Here is a 17,771-nt window from a genome sequence, read left to right as displayed (position 1 = left end):
AAGGGTTACGGTTAAATTATTTTTGCGGACAGCCACAAATAGAACAGAAATCCCTGCAGAAGGGGCCAGCTGATCAAGTCGCATCAGACACAACATAAATCTCGCGACTCCCCCCACGTTCCAGATCGAGGTCACACACAGGCTGAACAACACGGTGGTGAGGCTCCGTGGATGATATAACATGCAGTGATATAATATACAACACACAGTTGAGATAATATACAATTATTATGCTATGTGTACTCATCATTCTCACTATGTGATCATATACTATATACTATGTGCATTTACTATTATTATCCATCCAGTTTCAATAACCACTTGGTCTGAGCATTATTGTATTATTTTTGACATTATTAATTATTAACAACAACAACAACAACAACAACAAGCTAATTCCCTTGTTAGGTCTGACAATGTTTGGTTTGAATACCAAGCTATGTACAACTAACCCATTTCAACAGGTGGGTAATTTTTACTGGAATAATTCAGGGTAAATTACCATGATCAAGGGTACTACAGCAGAAGCCTCAATAACAGAGTGAAAATGAAATTATTCTGACCCACACTGATCTATATTTTTAATATTATTGCAAAAAAGTTACTTTCACCATATTATATGTTAGAAGTTACTCAGCAGCCCATGTCGTCTAATGAGGGTGACAATCCAGGAAGCAGAACCCTAAGGAAACTTCTGGAATCTCAACTAATCTGAAGAGCCAGCTTCCAAGATGGCAACTTCCATTTATTCCCAAGACCTGTGGAAGAGAAGAACTGTAACAGTTTTGGGAAGTGAACATTCTGGATTCCATCCCCTGTTCCCATAAACCTGGAAATGACATCAATCCCCCGAATCCAAACTAATCCACTAATTGATCTCAAAATATGCAGGCCTACGGAAGGGGCCTATGGGGAAAAACAAAAACATCCCAATAGATGTGTCCGCAGTAGAGCAGGGAGACAAAAGAGGGAATAAGTAACGGATGGGGCAGTTCTTTATAAAAAATAAAAATAAAAAAAAATTAAAAAAAAACGTCTGCGGTCAATCTAATACCATATTTAAAGCATCCTTGGAAATTAAGCCTAGTGCCTGTGTATTCAGAACATCAATAACAAGGAGCAGAGCTCAGGGCCAGCTGTTGGCAGCGCGCTTGCCTCAAAACACAGCCCAATTACAGGAACCAGATTTAGACCGAGGCTTAAATAACTGATACTTCCTTCAGCTGCCACGCTCTTATGGGTGCCAGCACAATCTGTTATTCCTTTCTCAAGAAGCATCTTAAAGCCATTCCATACTCAGCAGGAAGAAAAGAAATTTAAGAGAAACAGAAGAGCTACATGGCAGAACTGTAGAAAGTAGCACAGAGGGTGCGGTCGCTGGGTCTGCAGCGGTCTGCTGGCTCGCTTCCCGGGAATGCTCCAGATTCCCAGCAAACATCAGGAACAAACTGACATGTACGTCTCCCTCATACTGCCAGATCCCACTTCACATCAGTACCGTGGTATACACTCTGGCCTATCTCTGAATTAACGCACGCCTAAAGCGTATGCCAACACGAGGCGATTTGTACAAGTAAAGCACAGAAAAACATGCAGCCGTTATCAAGTAAATGCCTTTAAACGTGGTTTTTAGGTCTTTTGGATGCATATATTTTTCAGCTAAGTTTTCCCTCAAGAAAGCCTGGGGGAGGGGTGCAGGCTGGTGTTGAAACTGGGCTGTGGTGTGCCCCTTCAACACTGTTTTAACTTAAAGAAAGTTACATTATCTGTCTGTGTTGTCTTATTTAAAATCTGAAGCGTTTCTGAGGATCTTTTCCAGCGAAGGTCATCTCTTTTCACTTTGGTTTAAGGTCACCACCTGCACCTTTCACACTGTTATCATGGTAGGGCGGGTTCACTTTGGTCTGGGCAGCAGGATTGGCTGCTTTCCGCAAATCATGTGTATCATTGGCTGTTGGCAGTGAGAGACACACACCTTGTCCAATGGGTGACCACTGTAGAGAACACAGTTGCTGTGACCCACAGTTGGGAGGGATCAGGAGAACCGTTGACACTTTCACTACAAAAGCTTAAGACATACCTCAACTGGAGTTCTCCAAAAGTGTCAAATTTAACATAATCCGTTACAAAAAATATATACTTTGCACAACTTTTAATTTTAATACATTCACTTTGAGCTACATTAAAATTAACTCTAAACATCCTTAAAATGACAAAATAGAGAACTGTCCCATATACGGCGCCCACTGTCGACAACTAACACAGTTCCACGCTTCTATTTCCCTTGAGTCTGTTTTACTGACACCTATCAGCCAGCAGCGCGAACACAGTTTGCATTCACTTTGCAATAAGCCTACATTTCAGAAAATGCCTTTTAAAATCAATTAAAACAAACTGTGAAAAAATGCCGTAATCTTCAAAATTTTGCAAGTGGACAGTAAATAATGTGCGGACAACTCTGCCCAGGACATCACGGTACAACATGGTGCAACGGCTCTCTGCCTCCTAGAAATTTACCCTTTGCTAGGGTCCATGTAGCGAAACTGGAGAAAAGTCTTGTTTCTAAAGACAAAGAGTTATGTTAGAAAAAGGGTAATTACAACACTCTTTGGATGGGTTGAATTAACAGAAAAGCTAAGATTCTAATTACGAAGCAACAGTACAGACACTGGATTTTTCTACAAGTTAACTTGGCTGGTCTTTATCGGAAAAAGACTTTCACGCAAAATATAATTTCTCTCAGACTGCCGTGAACAGTGGGATTATAGTTGGGACAATTATACACTTTGGAAAAGGTCACCAAGAGAAAACACTCAAATGATGGATTGTGGAAAAAAAGATCCTTCTTTGCTATTATTAATGTGGTATGCAACCAGAAGGAATGTCCCAACTTCTCTGATTGAGTATCATAAATCCAGAATGAATGGGCTGAACAAAAACACACTGGTCCAATAAAACACCAACAGCCGAAAGCTGAGACACGGTGAACTTTTGCCCCATTTGGCCACAAGCTCAGGATTTTGTCCTATAACAGTCTGGCTATTTTTACAGTCAACCACCACTGCCATTGTCCCCACAGTACAACCTCCTCATTAGGCGAACAGGGGCACCACTCAACCGAGAGGCACTAACACAAGTTCGCGATCACCTCTTTTTAAGACATGCACACACCTCTTTCCAAAAAGTAAGAATGTCCCTTCAACAGGGCCCTTTGTACTTAATACTGACCATTTCGGGGTCGATTCATTTCCAGGTGCCCACATGGGGTTATTCTGGACATGAAGCAAAATTCATGCACTCATCGTATTTGTCTCCGAGATGTACGGTGCTTTGGAGAAAAGCATCTGCTAAATGAATAAATGTAAACAAACATCCAAACATTGCTGGTCATATGTTCTAGTACCGTTTCTGTTTTTACAAGGAACAGTACATCTACATTTAGTTATTTAGCAGAAGCTTTTGTCCAAAACAAATCACACAGTATTTACCCATTTATACAGCTGACTAATCTTCACATTATAAATTTAAGGTAGGCATCATGCTCAAGGATAGTAAAACAGGAGGTTGCATTCGAACCCGAGTCCTTCAAGTGCAAGATGGCTCCTGTAACAACTACACAATCTACCTAGAACAGTAATGAGTAACAATTAAAATAGTAAAAGCAATACACGTTTGGGAACGGAGAATACAACATTTACATTTATTCATTTAGCAGACGCTTTTGTCCAAAGCGACGTACATCTCAGCAAAAGTACAATTTATGCATGACATTAAGAGAAGGAGACATAGCTGCAGACATGAAAGTCTCAAGCAAACCTAGTATGAGAAGCTTAAAAGAAGCTTGTTATCTTTGTGACTTATCAGAATCTAACGAGAAGCCAAATAAGTTATTACAAAAAAAATGCATCCCTTCTTCATTTAGTTGATGCTTTTCTCCAAAGTGATTTATAGTGTTAATCGCCCCTACACTAAGCAGTTTACAGTGATTTGCCCATTTCTACAACAGGGTAATTTTTACGGTTTCAATTCAGAGTAAGCACCTTGCTCAAGGGCACTACAGCAGGAGGCGGGATTCAAACCCAAGACCTTCTGTCTGGAAGGAAATAGCTCTAATCACTACGTCATCTACTGTGTATGAACTACAGTCATGATGTTGCACATAAAGCTACAGAGATAAGATACAGAAACACAACAGTGGATGCAAATTCCTTCGCTCGGTCTCAAGAGGTTAAGTTAAAGTTCTGAAGTGGAAACCTGGTTATTGTTCACGCACCCCCACCCCCATGTAACTTCATGTCCAAATACTCACTCCCAAACCCTCTTGCCTGCTTTTACCCCCACATCCCCAAAGAATCCCTCCCATGTTTCTGCACATTTGTGCTTCACTTTATCATCTTTAACATCACACGAACTTTCTTCTGCTGTCAACCAGCATGGAGTACATCATAACATCAACAATCCATCACTATTTCAAAAAATATGTATTAAAATAAAACAAAGTCACACTCCTCTTTAGCATGTACACTGATGATGAGACGGCCATCTCAGATAACACATAACAAGCACAAAATAAGTCAAACCATAAAATAGAGTGGTGCATTTAAACCAGTCCAAAGAAAATGTTTTTGGGTTGGCAGGTGGACGAACAACCTTCTCAAAAGTGTCTGGAGAAAGAAAAAAAAAAAAAAAAAAAAAGTCCAAATCACGGGTCATGATGTATTATTTACTACTTGGCAACCGCTCAGCAAAGAAGCATTGAAAAAAAATGTTTTGGGTTTGCCAAGTAACGCAGAGAGAGGTAATAACTTTCAGAGTACACCAGTATCAATATGATCCAAAAGCAGGGGGGGCGGGAAGAAAACTAGGCCTATAGAGCCCCATTCCCAAAACTCTAGATTGTCAAGGACCTCTGATTTTTCTGAAATCAAAGTGCCTCAACATCTTAACTGAAGAAAAAAAGGGGGGGGAAAAAAAAAAAAAAAAAAAACCACCAAACACAAGGAAGAGGTTCTCACACACTGGGAGCACTGACAAGTGTGATGTTTACCATGATGTCCTGGTCAGTGACCCTCGGCAGCTGACAGTTTGTGTTCTGCACAACACATTCATCCCTGAACCCAAAACACTATTTAAATAGTGTAACAAAAGTAAACCGAAAAATCATGATGTCCTTGAGATGGGGGGGGGTTCAAACCGGCTGTAAGTCGTAAGATACGGCACAGATGAATGTGTTTGTTCCCACTCCTTGATCAAGGGATCTAACATGAAGTACGTGCAGACCCCACCCCCCCCAACACACACAAACAAAGGTAACCACCTTGTTCAAATTGCAGCCACGCACATTTGCCAAAGTGAACCAGGAGGGAAGCTGTTGATTAGCCTATCTTGAGCTCACAGACAGCAGGGCATTCAGCCTGGCCACCTCCCACTCAGAACCAGACACCAGGGCATGCTGGGAAACGTGTCAGGGGTCAACATTCTGACTGAGTGCCGTCTGGCATGCGAGTCAACGGCTGCTGGTGCTCACTGTGTTCCCCCCGCATGAAAGACAGCCATGCTGCTGCCAAGTTCTCCTTAAAAAGAGACTCTCAGTACTGATCAGGGAAGTGGGCTGTGACCCCACGACCGATATCCTACAAACTGCAAACCCTAAAGAAAAATATTAAGCTGCTGCAGCAAGTCATGATTTTGAGTACACCTGCTGGAAGTCACATTTTCCTGGGTGAAAAATAACAGAAACTGGATCTTTGAGAAGTTCAAGCTGGCACTATGATCATGAGTCAAAAATTGTGTGCAACTTCTGAATATTTATAAGACACAGAGAGAATTAGGTTGCGAGTTGAGCCTTTGTGCTTCCCATTGTCCAGTATGGAGGTGACAGTGTCATGGTCTGGGATGGCGTTGCTAGTGACAGGATTGGTGATCATCTCTAAGGCCATGGTGACCTGAACCAGCATGGCTATCTTGGCATAATTCAGAGGTACACCATTCCATTAGGGTTACGCCAATGGGCAGTCTTTCGTTTTTCCATCAAGATACTGACCCAAAACAAACCTCAAAAGTTGTACAGGAACTATTATGAAGGAGGAAAAAGAAGTATAACTAAGTAACAGACACACACACACACACACACACCCCCCCACCACCTGAAACCGCTTGTCCCATGTCGGGTCGCAGGGAGCCAGAGCCTAACCCGGCAACACAGGACGAAAGGCTGGAGGGGGAGGGGACACACCCAGGACAGGACACCAGTCTGTTGCAAGGCACCCCAAGCGAGATTCGAACCCCAGACCCACCGGAGAGCAGGACCTGGTCCAACCCACTGCGCCCCCTCTAAGTAACAGATTAGAAGTCAAATGTTTGTGGGGGGACTATTTCCCAGAAAAATGTACTCAAACATTTGACTAGAACTGACTATCCACTTGCAGCGGGTTTGCCCTGTGCCTGCTCTCTGGTGGGTTTGGGGTTCGAGTACCGCTTGGGGTGCCTTGCGACAGACTGGTGTCCTGTCCTGTGTGTCCCCTCCCCCTCCAGCCCTGCGCCCTGTGTTGCCGGGTTAGGCTCTGGCTCCCTGCGACCCGACATGGGACAAGCGGTTTCAGACAGTGTGTGTGTGTGTGTGTGTGTGTGTGTGTGTGTGTGTGTGTGTGTGTGTGTGTGAGAGAGACTATCCACTATGCATTGTATTCCTTATGGGTTAAATCAAATCACACAGATTACGCAAGGGGCCAAACGAACTTGTTAAAAAAAAAAAAAAAAAGCTATGTTGAAAGAGAAATGAAATCCAAACAGTACTCGTGATAAATGGCGGGTCATTATTGGCGAGCGGTGTGAGAACTGCACCCAGGCGCATTTTTTTCCTCCTTAAACCACTGAGCCCGAAACCTTGGACACATTACATGGGCGTCAAGGCCCGACACACGCTGCTTTGGAGAGGAATATGCACTCGGGTTACCGTTGATCCCATTTTTATACAAATTGAGCCAAAAAAAAAATTGTACACAAGGGACAAAAAGCAAGCATTATAACATGTGGGAGTAGAATAACGAGAAGCGGAGACAGAGAGGAAGGCAGTGAAGCGGAGACAACGGGGGAGCATTCCCTGCGTCTCTAGGAAAGTGTGTTCGATGCAATCCGCGCGGTGCATGTTTCAACCCAGGCCAGTTTTTCCTGTACGACCGCAGGCCAGAACACGGCTGGCAGCGCAGGGGCACGGTGTTCTTCTCCTTCCCACACACAGGTGCTCCGCGAAGCGCACGTAAAGCACGACACCCAAAGCGAAGTGCACATAAAACACGAGAGGCACAGTCCAAGAATCTGACATGTCTGGAAGGAACCGTTAATATTTCAGTAACTGACTCAACGGCACTGCCAAGCTTTTGCTTTTTAGTATTTATTACTATTATTAACCTTTAACTGCTTAACTGGTAATCGTACCACGTATCTCAACATATGCATATGTGCACGTTTATAAAATTTACTCAAGCGGCTCAGTTTTAGTGCTTTCCTTGAGAGTGCAATATCAGGACTCCAGCGAGGAGTCAAAGCTGCAACCTTTGGGCTATGAATGTGTGTTTTTAACTACCCTTCCATGATGAGAGGCCAAGACATAAAATCAAGAGGGGCTTTCACTTCTAGATCACTATAATTTGCTGTCAGAGTATAGAAATTATGTGTTGGAGATCAAATACAAGGTAGCTGAAAGCCAAGCCAAGGCGCCATCCACTTACAAAGGCAGTAACGCAGCCGTGGCGTCACGAATCAGCCACGTTTGCCAAAATTTGAGATCTGGAAATCTGAGTGTCGGTAGGGATTCTTGCTGAAGGAGTTCTCTTCACATCCGGGTGCTCCAGTTTGATGCCGGTGTCGGAGCCTGTGTGTCAGCGCATGACGGTCGTCGTCATAAACTCACCCGACTGCTTCTGCACACAGCCCTGGATACGGGTGTCAGTTAATGTAAATCTGGGACGCGGGATAATTGTTAAACCAGTTAGTTGTCTGTCTGCTAGGGTGGATCGTGGGTCATACATATGCTCACCTTAGTTTCCTGGTAGCGAATAGTTCAGAAGCACAGGAATTTTTATTGGGAAGGAGATCACTTTTATTGTCATGAAAGTCTCATGTAGAGTTCTTGTTAATGTCATTTGTCGTTTGCAGAACCTACCCACCAGAAAGTGGTATATATTGCCAGCTTGGCTGCCACTTTGAGTCACCAAGCTTTCTTCGTGACTGACATAACGCACATAGCCTTATGAGATTTTCTGGTGGCAGAAATGGGATTTCAAGTTGAGTGAAGAGGGACAGCAAAGAAGTTCATTTGACATTCATAGCGATTTCTTCTATATTCTGGTTACATGTCTGGGAGCAATAAACTCGATTTAACCCCCATCTCCTGTAAAAACAGAAAACTGTGGTACACTGTAAACCAAATTAATTTTTCCTTACGGTCAATGACATCTTGAGTTATTAAAAATGGACTGTTTCCCACCTGCTAAAAAGTACCAGAAAATAATTTGCGTGAATGTACAGTATAATTATTATGGACTGTGACTACGTGATTCATTTCACTATGTACCAGCCAACGCATTTCATGAATATTCACTTGGCAACGGCTAATGTCTGCACCGAGTCTGCTGAGATCTGAATGTAGGATTTGAACGTACGTAAACAATGATTCTCCATCGGTACGTAAAACAGTTCATTGAAATCTGGATTAGCTAAACAAATCTACACGCCCATCAACATTTCAGTATGCCGCATTGTTCCGTCGTTGCTCGTACCAATACATCAAGTCTGGGAACTGCCATCTTCCACCACGGAAAACGTAGTATCCCGTCGAGCCTCAAGGATACTACGGCATACAAGGATAAATACCAGAACGAAGCACAAATCAGGCAAATTTTAGAACATGTTGACTGCAAGTCATTATTAATCAATGATACATTTTCCATCTTTCAGTGCTTCTCAAGGACAAATCAATCGTTTCCGGAAAAGTCTCTGGGAAAATATGTACAGGACAGCTGCAGCAAGGCAACAAGTCATGATATGTCTATGCTTGAGTTCTGCAGAAGTAAACTTGAAAGCAATTTATTATGATTAACGTGGATGGTATTCTAAGGCACCAATACAACTCAACCATAACCAACGGCACTGTAGTGCACAATGTCATGTAGCAAATAGCTTAACCATAACCAGCAGTAACGTAGTGAAGTAACAGTACAAGTCGACCATAACTAGATTAACTGCTATTTATTATTTTGTTTTTAAGCCTCGGGGTATGTTTTTTTAGTGTTTTAAAGGTTCTTCCATGCGGTTTTCATATGAGTTGGTCTTATTGATTTTACTGTTTTATTTTAAATTTTATTATTGGCATGGCAGTTTTTAGGATTAATTTATTTATTGAAGAAAGATTTTATTACCGGAAATGATGAATGGAGAGATTTGTTCCTGTCGAGTTTGACAGTGTGTGGAGCCAGACACCTTTGGGTGGACTGGTGATCCATTCTGATCCGTAAGAAAAGAAAAAAACTGCAGTAAGCCTTATGATTCATGTCTAGCGTCGAATGCAACTGCAGGACAGCTTTCCAGTTTCATACACTTAATACAACATATTTAGTAAACATTTACATTTATGTATTCTAAGGCACTTTTCTCCAAACCGACTTACAATTATTTACCCACTTATACAACTGGGTTTTTTTTTCTTCTTTCTTTAAAGAAAACATATATATAACTGTTCAAGAAAAGCCATCACACCAAATGTTTTTGAAACTTAAAGTATGAGTATGCTGTTGGCTTCCTATATTGTAAAGACCAAAAAAAAAAAATAAATCAAGCTGTGAAATGCTTGTGTACAACTTTTATGCAGCTTTAGACAAACAGAGTGCCAAATGAATACATGAATAAATGCAAACGTGAATCAACGGAACCCGTCAGCTGGCCCTGTAGTGTCTCGCACTGTCAATGGTTGAAGGAGCAGAAACACAGCCTTACACACCTAATTCATGGAACGCCACACTGAACACAAACGGTTAAGGTGAAAGTGAGCATGCACTATAATTACTCAATTTGCATAGCAGCGACTACATTTATTATTCAGAGTGAGTCGTTACTACAATAAAGTCTGTCTCCTATTGTAAGGACATCCTTTAGATTTTTGGTGGATATTTCCTTCTGAAGAGTGTCAGGGTTTTACACCTAGGCCCTTTGTACAAGGACACATTTACCTTTCCAGGTAAAATAACCCTAACCTGGAACTTTACCACAAATCTAGGACCAACTTTTGATGGACGTCACATCTTTCGCGAGCATTTTCTTCTAAAGGCTCAGGATTTTATCCTTTGACCCTTTATACAGGTGCACATTTACCTTTCCAGGTAAAATAATCCTAACCTGGAACTTTACCACAAGTCTAGGATCAACTTTTGGTGGACATGTTCTTCCAAAGAGTGCCAGGACTTGATCCTTTGACCCTTTATACAGGTGCACATTTACCTTTCCAGGTAAAATAACCCTAACCTGGAACTTTACCACAACCTAGGACCAACTTTTGGTGGACATCATCTTTGGTGAACATGATTTGATAAAAGTGTCAGGGTTCTACACTTTGACCCAGTTTGTACAGGCACACATTTACCTTTCCAGGTGTGCAACCTGGAACTTACCACAACTTGTCCTAGGACCAACGGGGGACGTAACGTGCGAGAGAAGCGCACCTACCCCGGCGCGCGAGATGCGCGCGCTCTCTCTCACTCACCTGGCCGGGCTCGCGCGCCCGGAACACGTGGCACGCCATCTCGGACTCGGGATCGTCGGGCCGGTTCCTCATCAGGTACGCGAAGCAGCACACGTCGTGGCTGTTGTGCACGAAGCGCGAGATGGCGTGCGCGTGGTGCTCGAAGACGAACACGGAGGCGCCGGCGCTGTCGGCCGGCACGCAGCGCAGCAGCGGCGGCGCGAGGCGCAGCTGCACCTCGCGGGCGTGCGCGTGCCCCGCGCCGTCGCCCCTCTCGCCCTTCCTGCGGATCTCGGCCACGAGCCAGGGCAGCATGGGCAGCGTGGTGCGCCGGTCCAGGGGGGCCCAGCCCAGGTAGCGCACGATGAACCTCTTCTCATGGCTGCCGGGCGGAGCGCCGTCCTGAGCGCCGTCCTGCGCGCTCCTCACCTCCATCTCTACTCGAGGAACTGTCTCAGCGCAGAATTTGATCACGCAGTTCAACGAGTGCGTAGATTACGATCCGTTAAAACCCACATTTAGGAACTGCGATCTAAAATCAATCATTAATAATAAAAAAACGAAAAACAAGAACTTTATACTACAGGGGGGACGGAAAGTTGCGGTGCCGAGCGGGTGGCTCCGTGCGGCGGCGGCGGCGCGCGCTTCTCCCGCGCGGGAGGGGGGCTTCTCCTGGGGCTGGGAGTGTGCCTGATGCTTTCATGATACCCCTCCAGATGCGCGCTCCCGGTGAAAAGAGCGCATGCTGCACGCGCTCCCTCCGCGACTGTACACGCACGCTCCTCGAAGGCGTGGAATAGAGAAACCAGGAACTGCTTACGATCTCACGTGGACCTCTGAACACAAACAACAAGCAAACAAGAAAAGAACATACAGCAGCTGCAGCGTAAAGTTCCTTATCGGATCCCTTCGTCCAGCAGCTCCGCTCAGGAGAGGCGCTGCGTGCCACGAATTCACGCGTCTGCACGCGCGTGGCGCAGCTGTGGGTGGAGACACAGCGCCCCTCATGCGCGCCCCTCCCCCCGCCCACTAACCAAACGTGCGCGATGTGTTCGGGCGGAGAGAAGTCCCGTAATGCGCTCGCGCTGACCTCCCCTCTCCCCATGTGCTGTAAACACATGTAAACACAACACACTGATTGTATGAGCGGAGCAGCCAAGGCTCTCTGCTGGCAGGCTGCTACAACACTGGCATTCTTCTCAAATTAGAACTTATTTAAACAAATTAGAACATTTAAGAAATGACACTAGGACGCGCACACACACACACACACACACACACACACACACACACACATTTTCAGAACCGCTTGTCCCATACGAGGTCGCGGGGGAACTGGAGCCTACCCGGCAACACAGGGCGTAAGGCCGGAGGGGGAGGGGACACACCCAGGACGGGACACACCCAGGACGGGACGCCAGTCCGTCACAAGGCACCCCAAGCGGGACTCGAACCCCAGACCCACCAGAGAGCAGGACTGTGGTCCAACCCACTGCGCCACCGCGCCCCCCGACACTAGCACACCTACAGTCTTATCCTCTTCCCTGCATAATCAGTAATATCATATCAGTTTCTGCCCCCCCAACAACGACTAGTCCCTGTGCAGGGTCACGATGATCCCAAACCTCTCCTGGAAGCACAGGGCGTGACGAGGGATGCTTCCTGGATGGGACACCGCAGGGACAACTTCTAAACTCCACACAGACTGAGATGGACATGAGTAAAAACACATGTAAAACAGTGTATCCCCCAGGGCTTTGAAGGCTCCTTAACGCAGGTTACCTGGCATTGTCCGTCACAACCGCTTTTGGTTCAGACCAAACACACCCCGTCACAGGCTGTTTTCTATCCATTGTGCTCCTTAAGGTTATATTCTGCAAGTGTATGTGCTTTGTGGAACATTGCTACACAGTTGCAGGAAATGAAAACTAACCTGCTTTTTGATAAATGTAAAAGCAACACAGTAACTAAAACCCAGTGATTTATCCCGTTCATTTATAAGTATGGATGCAGAGAGGGAAGTATCCCCCTCATTTTCAGCAAGTCCCTCACTTATGCAGACAGTCATACTGTATATTCCATCCAAACTCCAGATAAATGCTTTGCACCCCCACAACCCAACCCATATTTGCTGTGAGAACTAAACTCCTGAAACTAAGCTGTAAACACTGTTTTTACATGTTGAACACTTGACCTGCTGTTAAGACTCTGGATTTGGAATGAGATGACTATGATTTCCTTGAAGCTGGTAACAGGATGCCAGAGAAGTGAAGCAACTCCCTGAAATAGATGAAATATGCATGACATGTAACCCCATCAGAGTCAGTCTCTGAGCAGGTGGCCTTCCTTGCAGCCCCGGAACTGGACACTTCCCACGTGTCCACTTGCAAAGTAACGCTCAACACTGATTGTATAGCTGTAACTGTAACCAACAAGACATCAATGAAACGCTTAACACTGATGTTTAATGTGAAACAAATTCTGGAAAAGCCAAGCCTGCACTCAGATGCAGATCCATTTGGGGGTTTCTAACATTAAAATTTACTTTATTGAATAGGACAATTTCAACGTTTAAAAATACAGCTAAGCATTCTATACTTGAAAAAATAAATGTGGGTTATCATACTGACCTGCCAGCAGTACAATGACTAATTGTAATTCTTATCAGGAATGGTTCAACACCCTCAATTAAAAGCATATAAGTAAACCTGGTACTGGCACAAAAAACTGAAAATGAAAAAATAATTGAAAGAAATATGTCTTCATTTATTCATTTAACACTTTTCTCCAAAGTGACTTACAGCGTTAAGGTATTTACAATTATTTACTTATTCGTACAGCTGGGTAATTTTAGGGGAGTAATTTAGGGTAAGAACCTTGCTCAAGGGTACTACAGCCAGACATGGGAATCGAACCTGCAAGCTTTGGGTCCAAAAGAAGTAGATCTAACCACTACACTACCAGCTGTCTAGAAAAACCTATTCCAAAAACACATAGGTGGAATGGCAATAACACTGACTGACTTCAAGATTTTATCTTTATATGATTAAACAGAGGGGCTTCTGCCTATGGTCAGGTAATTGTGGAAACTGACACCCATAAAGCACAAAAAAATGAAAATGTCTATAAAAGGGTTTTAATTCCAAGACAATAAAGACTTTCGGCGGAAAACGAATACGAAACGAATATCCACTGTTCACTTTTTCAGGTAGGTTATGGTCAGACACAGCGAGTACATCCATGGAAGGTCCCCTTCCAGGATCATACAGTTTCTAGAACTGCTGCAATTTCCTTGAACTGTCTGAATAAGTTCTGGAAAAAAGAAAAGCGAAGACCACTGTCAGTGTGACTATAAGTAATCAGAAATATATACAGGGAAAGACATTACAATAAGGTTGTTTTAAAAACAGTGAAACGCAAACCAACCTGAAACTGTGGAACTGTCATTTCAAAACACTTGGTTGATATCTGCCCAGAGGTTTCTGCAATCTTCAGCAACATGGAGACATACGGGGAGTTGAGGGAGCGGCAGCTGTCTGAACTGACAGCCATCCCCAGTTTCCACTGCACATCGACCAGCTGGGGATGGAACATGTCACATAGCACGTCGGTTAACATTATGGACCTGCAAGGTGAATGCTCAGTCTCCAAAATTTCCAGCTGTTTGAATCCGGATGCATAAATAAGAATGATGACAACTCTACCTGCCTGTCAGTGTGTTTTTTTTCTTTTTAAAGGAAGGATATGATGGAGATGGTCCTACCTGACCCACACTCATCATGATCTGGGCCTCCTGGTAGGAGTGCACAAGCGCACCCTGCTCACTCCACAGCTTGTGCACAACCTGCAAGGCACTTTTGTTCCACACACTGCTGCTCTGACTAAGCTTGGCCACCAACTGCTCTGCAGTCAAATTCTTCTTCGCTGCTGACCTGCGAGGAAATGTGTCACAGATGAGCTCTGACATAAGATTAATTTTCTGCTCGCTAGATAATTCACCTACGCCGACTCTGTGGTACACAGTTCTGGTAAAGGTCCCTGATAAAAATCAGCTAATTTCTTCCTTTACCGTGCATTTACCTGAAATCAAATGAGAGCAGTTTTATAATTTCCTGGAGGGCTTCGTAGTCCAGTGGTACTCCCGCTTTCTGATATGTCTGCATGAACAAAACAACAGGAATCACGCTGCTGCTGTTATTGTGATATGCACAGGGCATGGCTCAATGTCACGTGGTGGAAGAAAGTGCAGAAATCAGAACTCACTTCGTGGATTTCCGTCACATCGACTCCTTGGGTGCACCCTTGAAGTTGACTCGCAATCTGCTGACACTGGAGATAGTAAGAGATTATGGGTATATGGGCTTCATGCTGAGCTGCAGCGGACCCTGTTATACACAAGCAAGCGCTGCAGGGCAGTGGCACGTTTCCTAACCACATATGGTGAGGAAGCACAGCAACGGCGCAACCTAGTAACCACATGCTACAAGTGAAAAGCAGCATGTGAGCCTTTAGCTGTCAACCAGCAGTCAATCACCAATTCCACATCCATCTGTCATCAGAATTTTAACTTTCACTTTACTTTAAAATATGATATTCAAGAAGTCATGAGAAAACAGGATGAGATTACACGTTTGTATCCTTGAGTAGGATGACTGAAACAAAAGAAATTATTTCTTATATTTTAAGAAATATACACTTGTAGTTCCTTTGCCAACTGAAGAAGCTCAACCTGCCACGGGAACTGCTGAGCCAGTTCTACTCAGCTGTCACCGAGTCCGTCCTGCGCACTGCTCTAACTGTCCGGTTTGGCTCGGCAAACAAATCGGACAGAAATAGGCTACAAAAGACAGTGAAGACGGCTGAGGGGAGCATTGGTGAAACAGGATGAGATTACACATGTTTATATCTTTGAGTAGGATGACATTGGTGGACCCCTGCCTACCCTTCGGGTCTTGTACAAGTCCAGAATGAGGAAGCGGCCGAGCAAAATCGTCACCGATCCCATACACCCTGGGCACAAACTCTTTACTCTCCTCCCCTCCAGCAGGCGTTACTGAGCACTGCCCGCCAGAACGACCAGACCAGGTAGGTCATCACTCTCATTATAGGTCTCCTGTCAGTGCAACAATATCCAGCCACTTTTGTAATTTACTTCCTATTTATTTACATTTTTTGTATTTATACTACTATTTATACTCAAGTGCTGGTATACTCTGTAAATGTTATTTATTTATTCTGTAATTCTATCAGCTGTTTGTAAATATTTTCGCCGAGATGTATTTCGCATTGGATAAAAGCATCTGCTAACTGAATAAATGTAAAATGTAAAGTAACTGTAAATACTGGAGGCACCTAGAACTACAGCAAATTCCCTATGTGTGTCAGCACACTTGGCCAATAAAATTCACTCCGATTCTGATATTTCACCATCATGTTTTATCACCGGGGGGTGCGGTGGGGGGGCAGGTTTTGCCGAGTCGTTCTCTCTGGTAGGTCTGAGGTTCGAGTCCCGCTTGGGGTGCCTTGCGATGGACTGGCATCCCGTCCTGGGTGTGTCCCCTCCAACCTTGCACCCTCACCCTGCGTTGCTGCGTTGCTTGCTGGGTTAGGCTCCGGCTTGCCGCGCAGCGCAAGCAGCTTCTGTCAATGTGTGTGTGTGTGTGTGTGTGTGATCACTGAAAGGCTTGGTTTTTTACTACAAATGTTCTCATTCTGCATAAACACACATTCAAAATGCAGGCATATATAGGAAAATGCACTAAAGACCATTAAAGTTCCCCTGTGGAAATGACAAAATCCTTACTGTTTGTGCAAAGAGATCCGGAGGCACTTGTCCAATGTTGGCGACAATTCTGTCAAGACCTGGAGGAATCAATAAACATCATATTTCACAGGTGGAACGAGGATCATCAACATGATCAAGCACATACTACATACATAAAGATTTATAAATGAAAATAAACGTTTTTGTTTGAAGAATGAAGGTTTTATTACACTATTAATTAAAGTAATACATTTATTATTATTAAATTCTAAACTCGAAGAGACAAAACTGTCAACTTATGACATGATGTGAAATCAAATAAAATGGTTCGAATATCAGGACAGTGAGTGAGTGAGTGAGTCGTCAGTGGGTTTTTGTCCACTCGAATAGCTACCCTGAACCTAGCCTACAGTGCAGACTGCGGAAAAAAGGGGGTATAAAATTTTGCAATACCCAATGTGATAAGAGTGTGGAAGACGATGCGTACACACGCTTTTGAAAATGATTTTAATGAAACGCATCTCACCTGGCGAAAGCTCTATTCCGCGCATCTCGGATTTTGCACCAGCTTCCGGGTAAAGCGGCATTCTGACATTCTATTGGTTAGATTGTTTCAACCCTCTCACACTATTGGTCATAGCCTTTAGTCACTCAACGGACAGTGAAGATACGTCACACTGCAGGAGACGACCTATTAGTTTCCTGGAAATGTGGGCTTGTGACAGCGTATTGGTTGAAAAGTTAGATCCTCTCACGCTATTGGTCAGGGTCTTTGCATACCACTGATTGTACGTCATGGTACTGTTTTAACCTCGTGATGATTGAGTGTATTTTTTAATGAAGGTCAGCGCATATAAATATTTTAAACTTTTAAACAGTTTACATAAACTGAATGTGGCTCGAATAAAGCTAAAAAAGGACTGATCGGACGGTGTTTGTGAACCTTTAATGAAGTATTCATTCAGAAGTGTTTTACGCACAATATTATTTAGAGGATTTGATTTTTGGAAGCATCAAAGCAAAGTTTTCTGTAAGCAAACGCATACACGTAAAAGCCGAGCTGCCACAGAAACGTCACTGTAACATTTTCACAGAGTGTAAACTGTCTCAGGAAACATTCACGGTATGTGACACCAATATTGTTCAGCAGGAGACAGGCGCCCCCTGGTGGCCGTGATACACACTATTTCTGCACAGAGGGATTTACGGTGCGCAGATCATATGTGGAAAAGTCCATTTGTTCTATAGGTGTGTATGTTTGAACATCATGAA

General features: G+C 44.0%; 2 protein-coding genes across 6 annotated transcripts in view; both read right to left on the bottom strand.

Moving 5' to 3' along the window:
- The window catches only part of tbc1d4 (TBC1 domain family, member 4), a 32,409-nt gene extending 20,522 nt beyond the window's left edge, over nucleotides 1-11,887 (bottom strand). For 4 of the 5 annotated variants that reach the window (XM_029256776.1, XM_029256778.1, XM_029256777.1 and 1 more), the window contains exon 1: nucleotides 10,757-11,692. In XM_029256776.1, the coding sequence (XP_029112609.1) occupies nucleotides 10,757-11,170 (414 nt within the window). In that variant the 5' untranslated portion in view covers nucleotides 11,171-11,692. Of the gene's footprint in view, nucleotides 1-10,756 lie in introns of all 5 variants that reach the window. The other variant, XM_029256780.1, reaches the window with a different exon arrangement.
- Nucleotides 11,888-13,642: 1,755 nt separating this feature from the next.
- commd6 (COMM domain containing 6) lies at nucleotides 13,643-17,091 on the bottom strand. Its single transcript, XM_018743537.1, has 7 exons — nucleotides 17,026-17,091; nucleotides 16,539-16,597; nucleotides 14,999-15,064; nucleotides 14,816-14,892; nucleotides 14,499-14,667; nucleotides 14,162-14,314; nucleotides 13,643-14,047 (listed from the first exon to the last, which is right to left on the bottom strand). Exons 1-7 carry the CDS (start codon nucleotides 17,084-17,086, stop codon nucleotides 13,997-13,999), a joined length of 636 nt encoding a protein of 211 aa, XP_018599053.1. The 5' UTR covers nucleotides 17,087-17,091; the 3' UTR covers nucleotides 13,643-13,996.
- Nucleotides 17,092-17,771: the final 680 nt, after the last annotated feature.

Source organism: Scleropages formosus, chromosome 12, assembly GCF_900964775.1.
Source record: "Scleropages formosus chromosome 12, fSclFor1.1, whole genome shotgun sequence".
In the NCBI taxonomy this organism is placed as follows: Eukaryota; Metazoa; Chordata; class Actinopteri; order Osteoglossiformes; family Osteoglossidae; genus Scleropages; species Scleropages formosus.
This window is presented reverse-complemented; position numbering and strand designations above follow the sequence as displayed.

Excerpts from the sequence above, each read along its gene's own strand:
- commd6 (XM_018743537.1), bottom strand. The coding sequence starts at position 17,086 with ATGCCGCTTTACCCGGAAGCTGGTGCAAAATCCGAGATGCGCGGAATA. Across the intron at positions 15,065-16,538 it reads CGGATCTCTTTGCACAAACA|TGTCAGCAGATTGCGAGTCA; the intron begins GTAAGGATTTTG and ends TACTATCTCCAG. Across the intron at positions 14,893-14,998 it reads ATGTGACGGAAATCCACGAA|ACATATCAGAAAGCGGGAGT; the intron begins GTGAGTTCTGAT and ends TTGTTCATGCAG.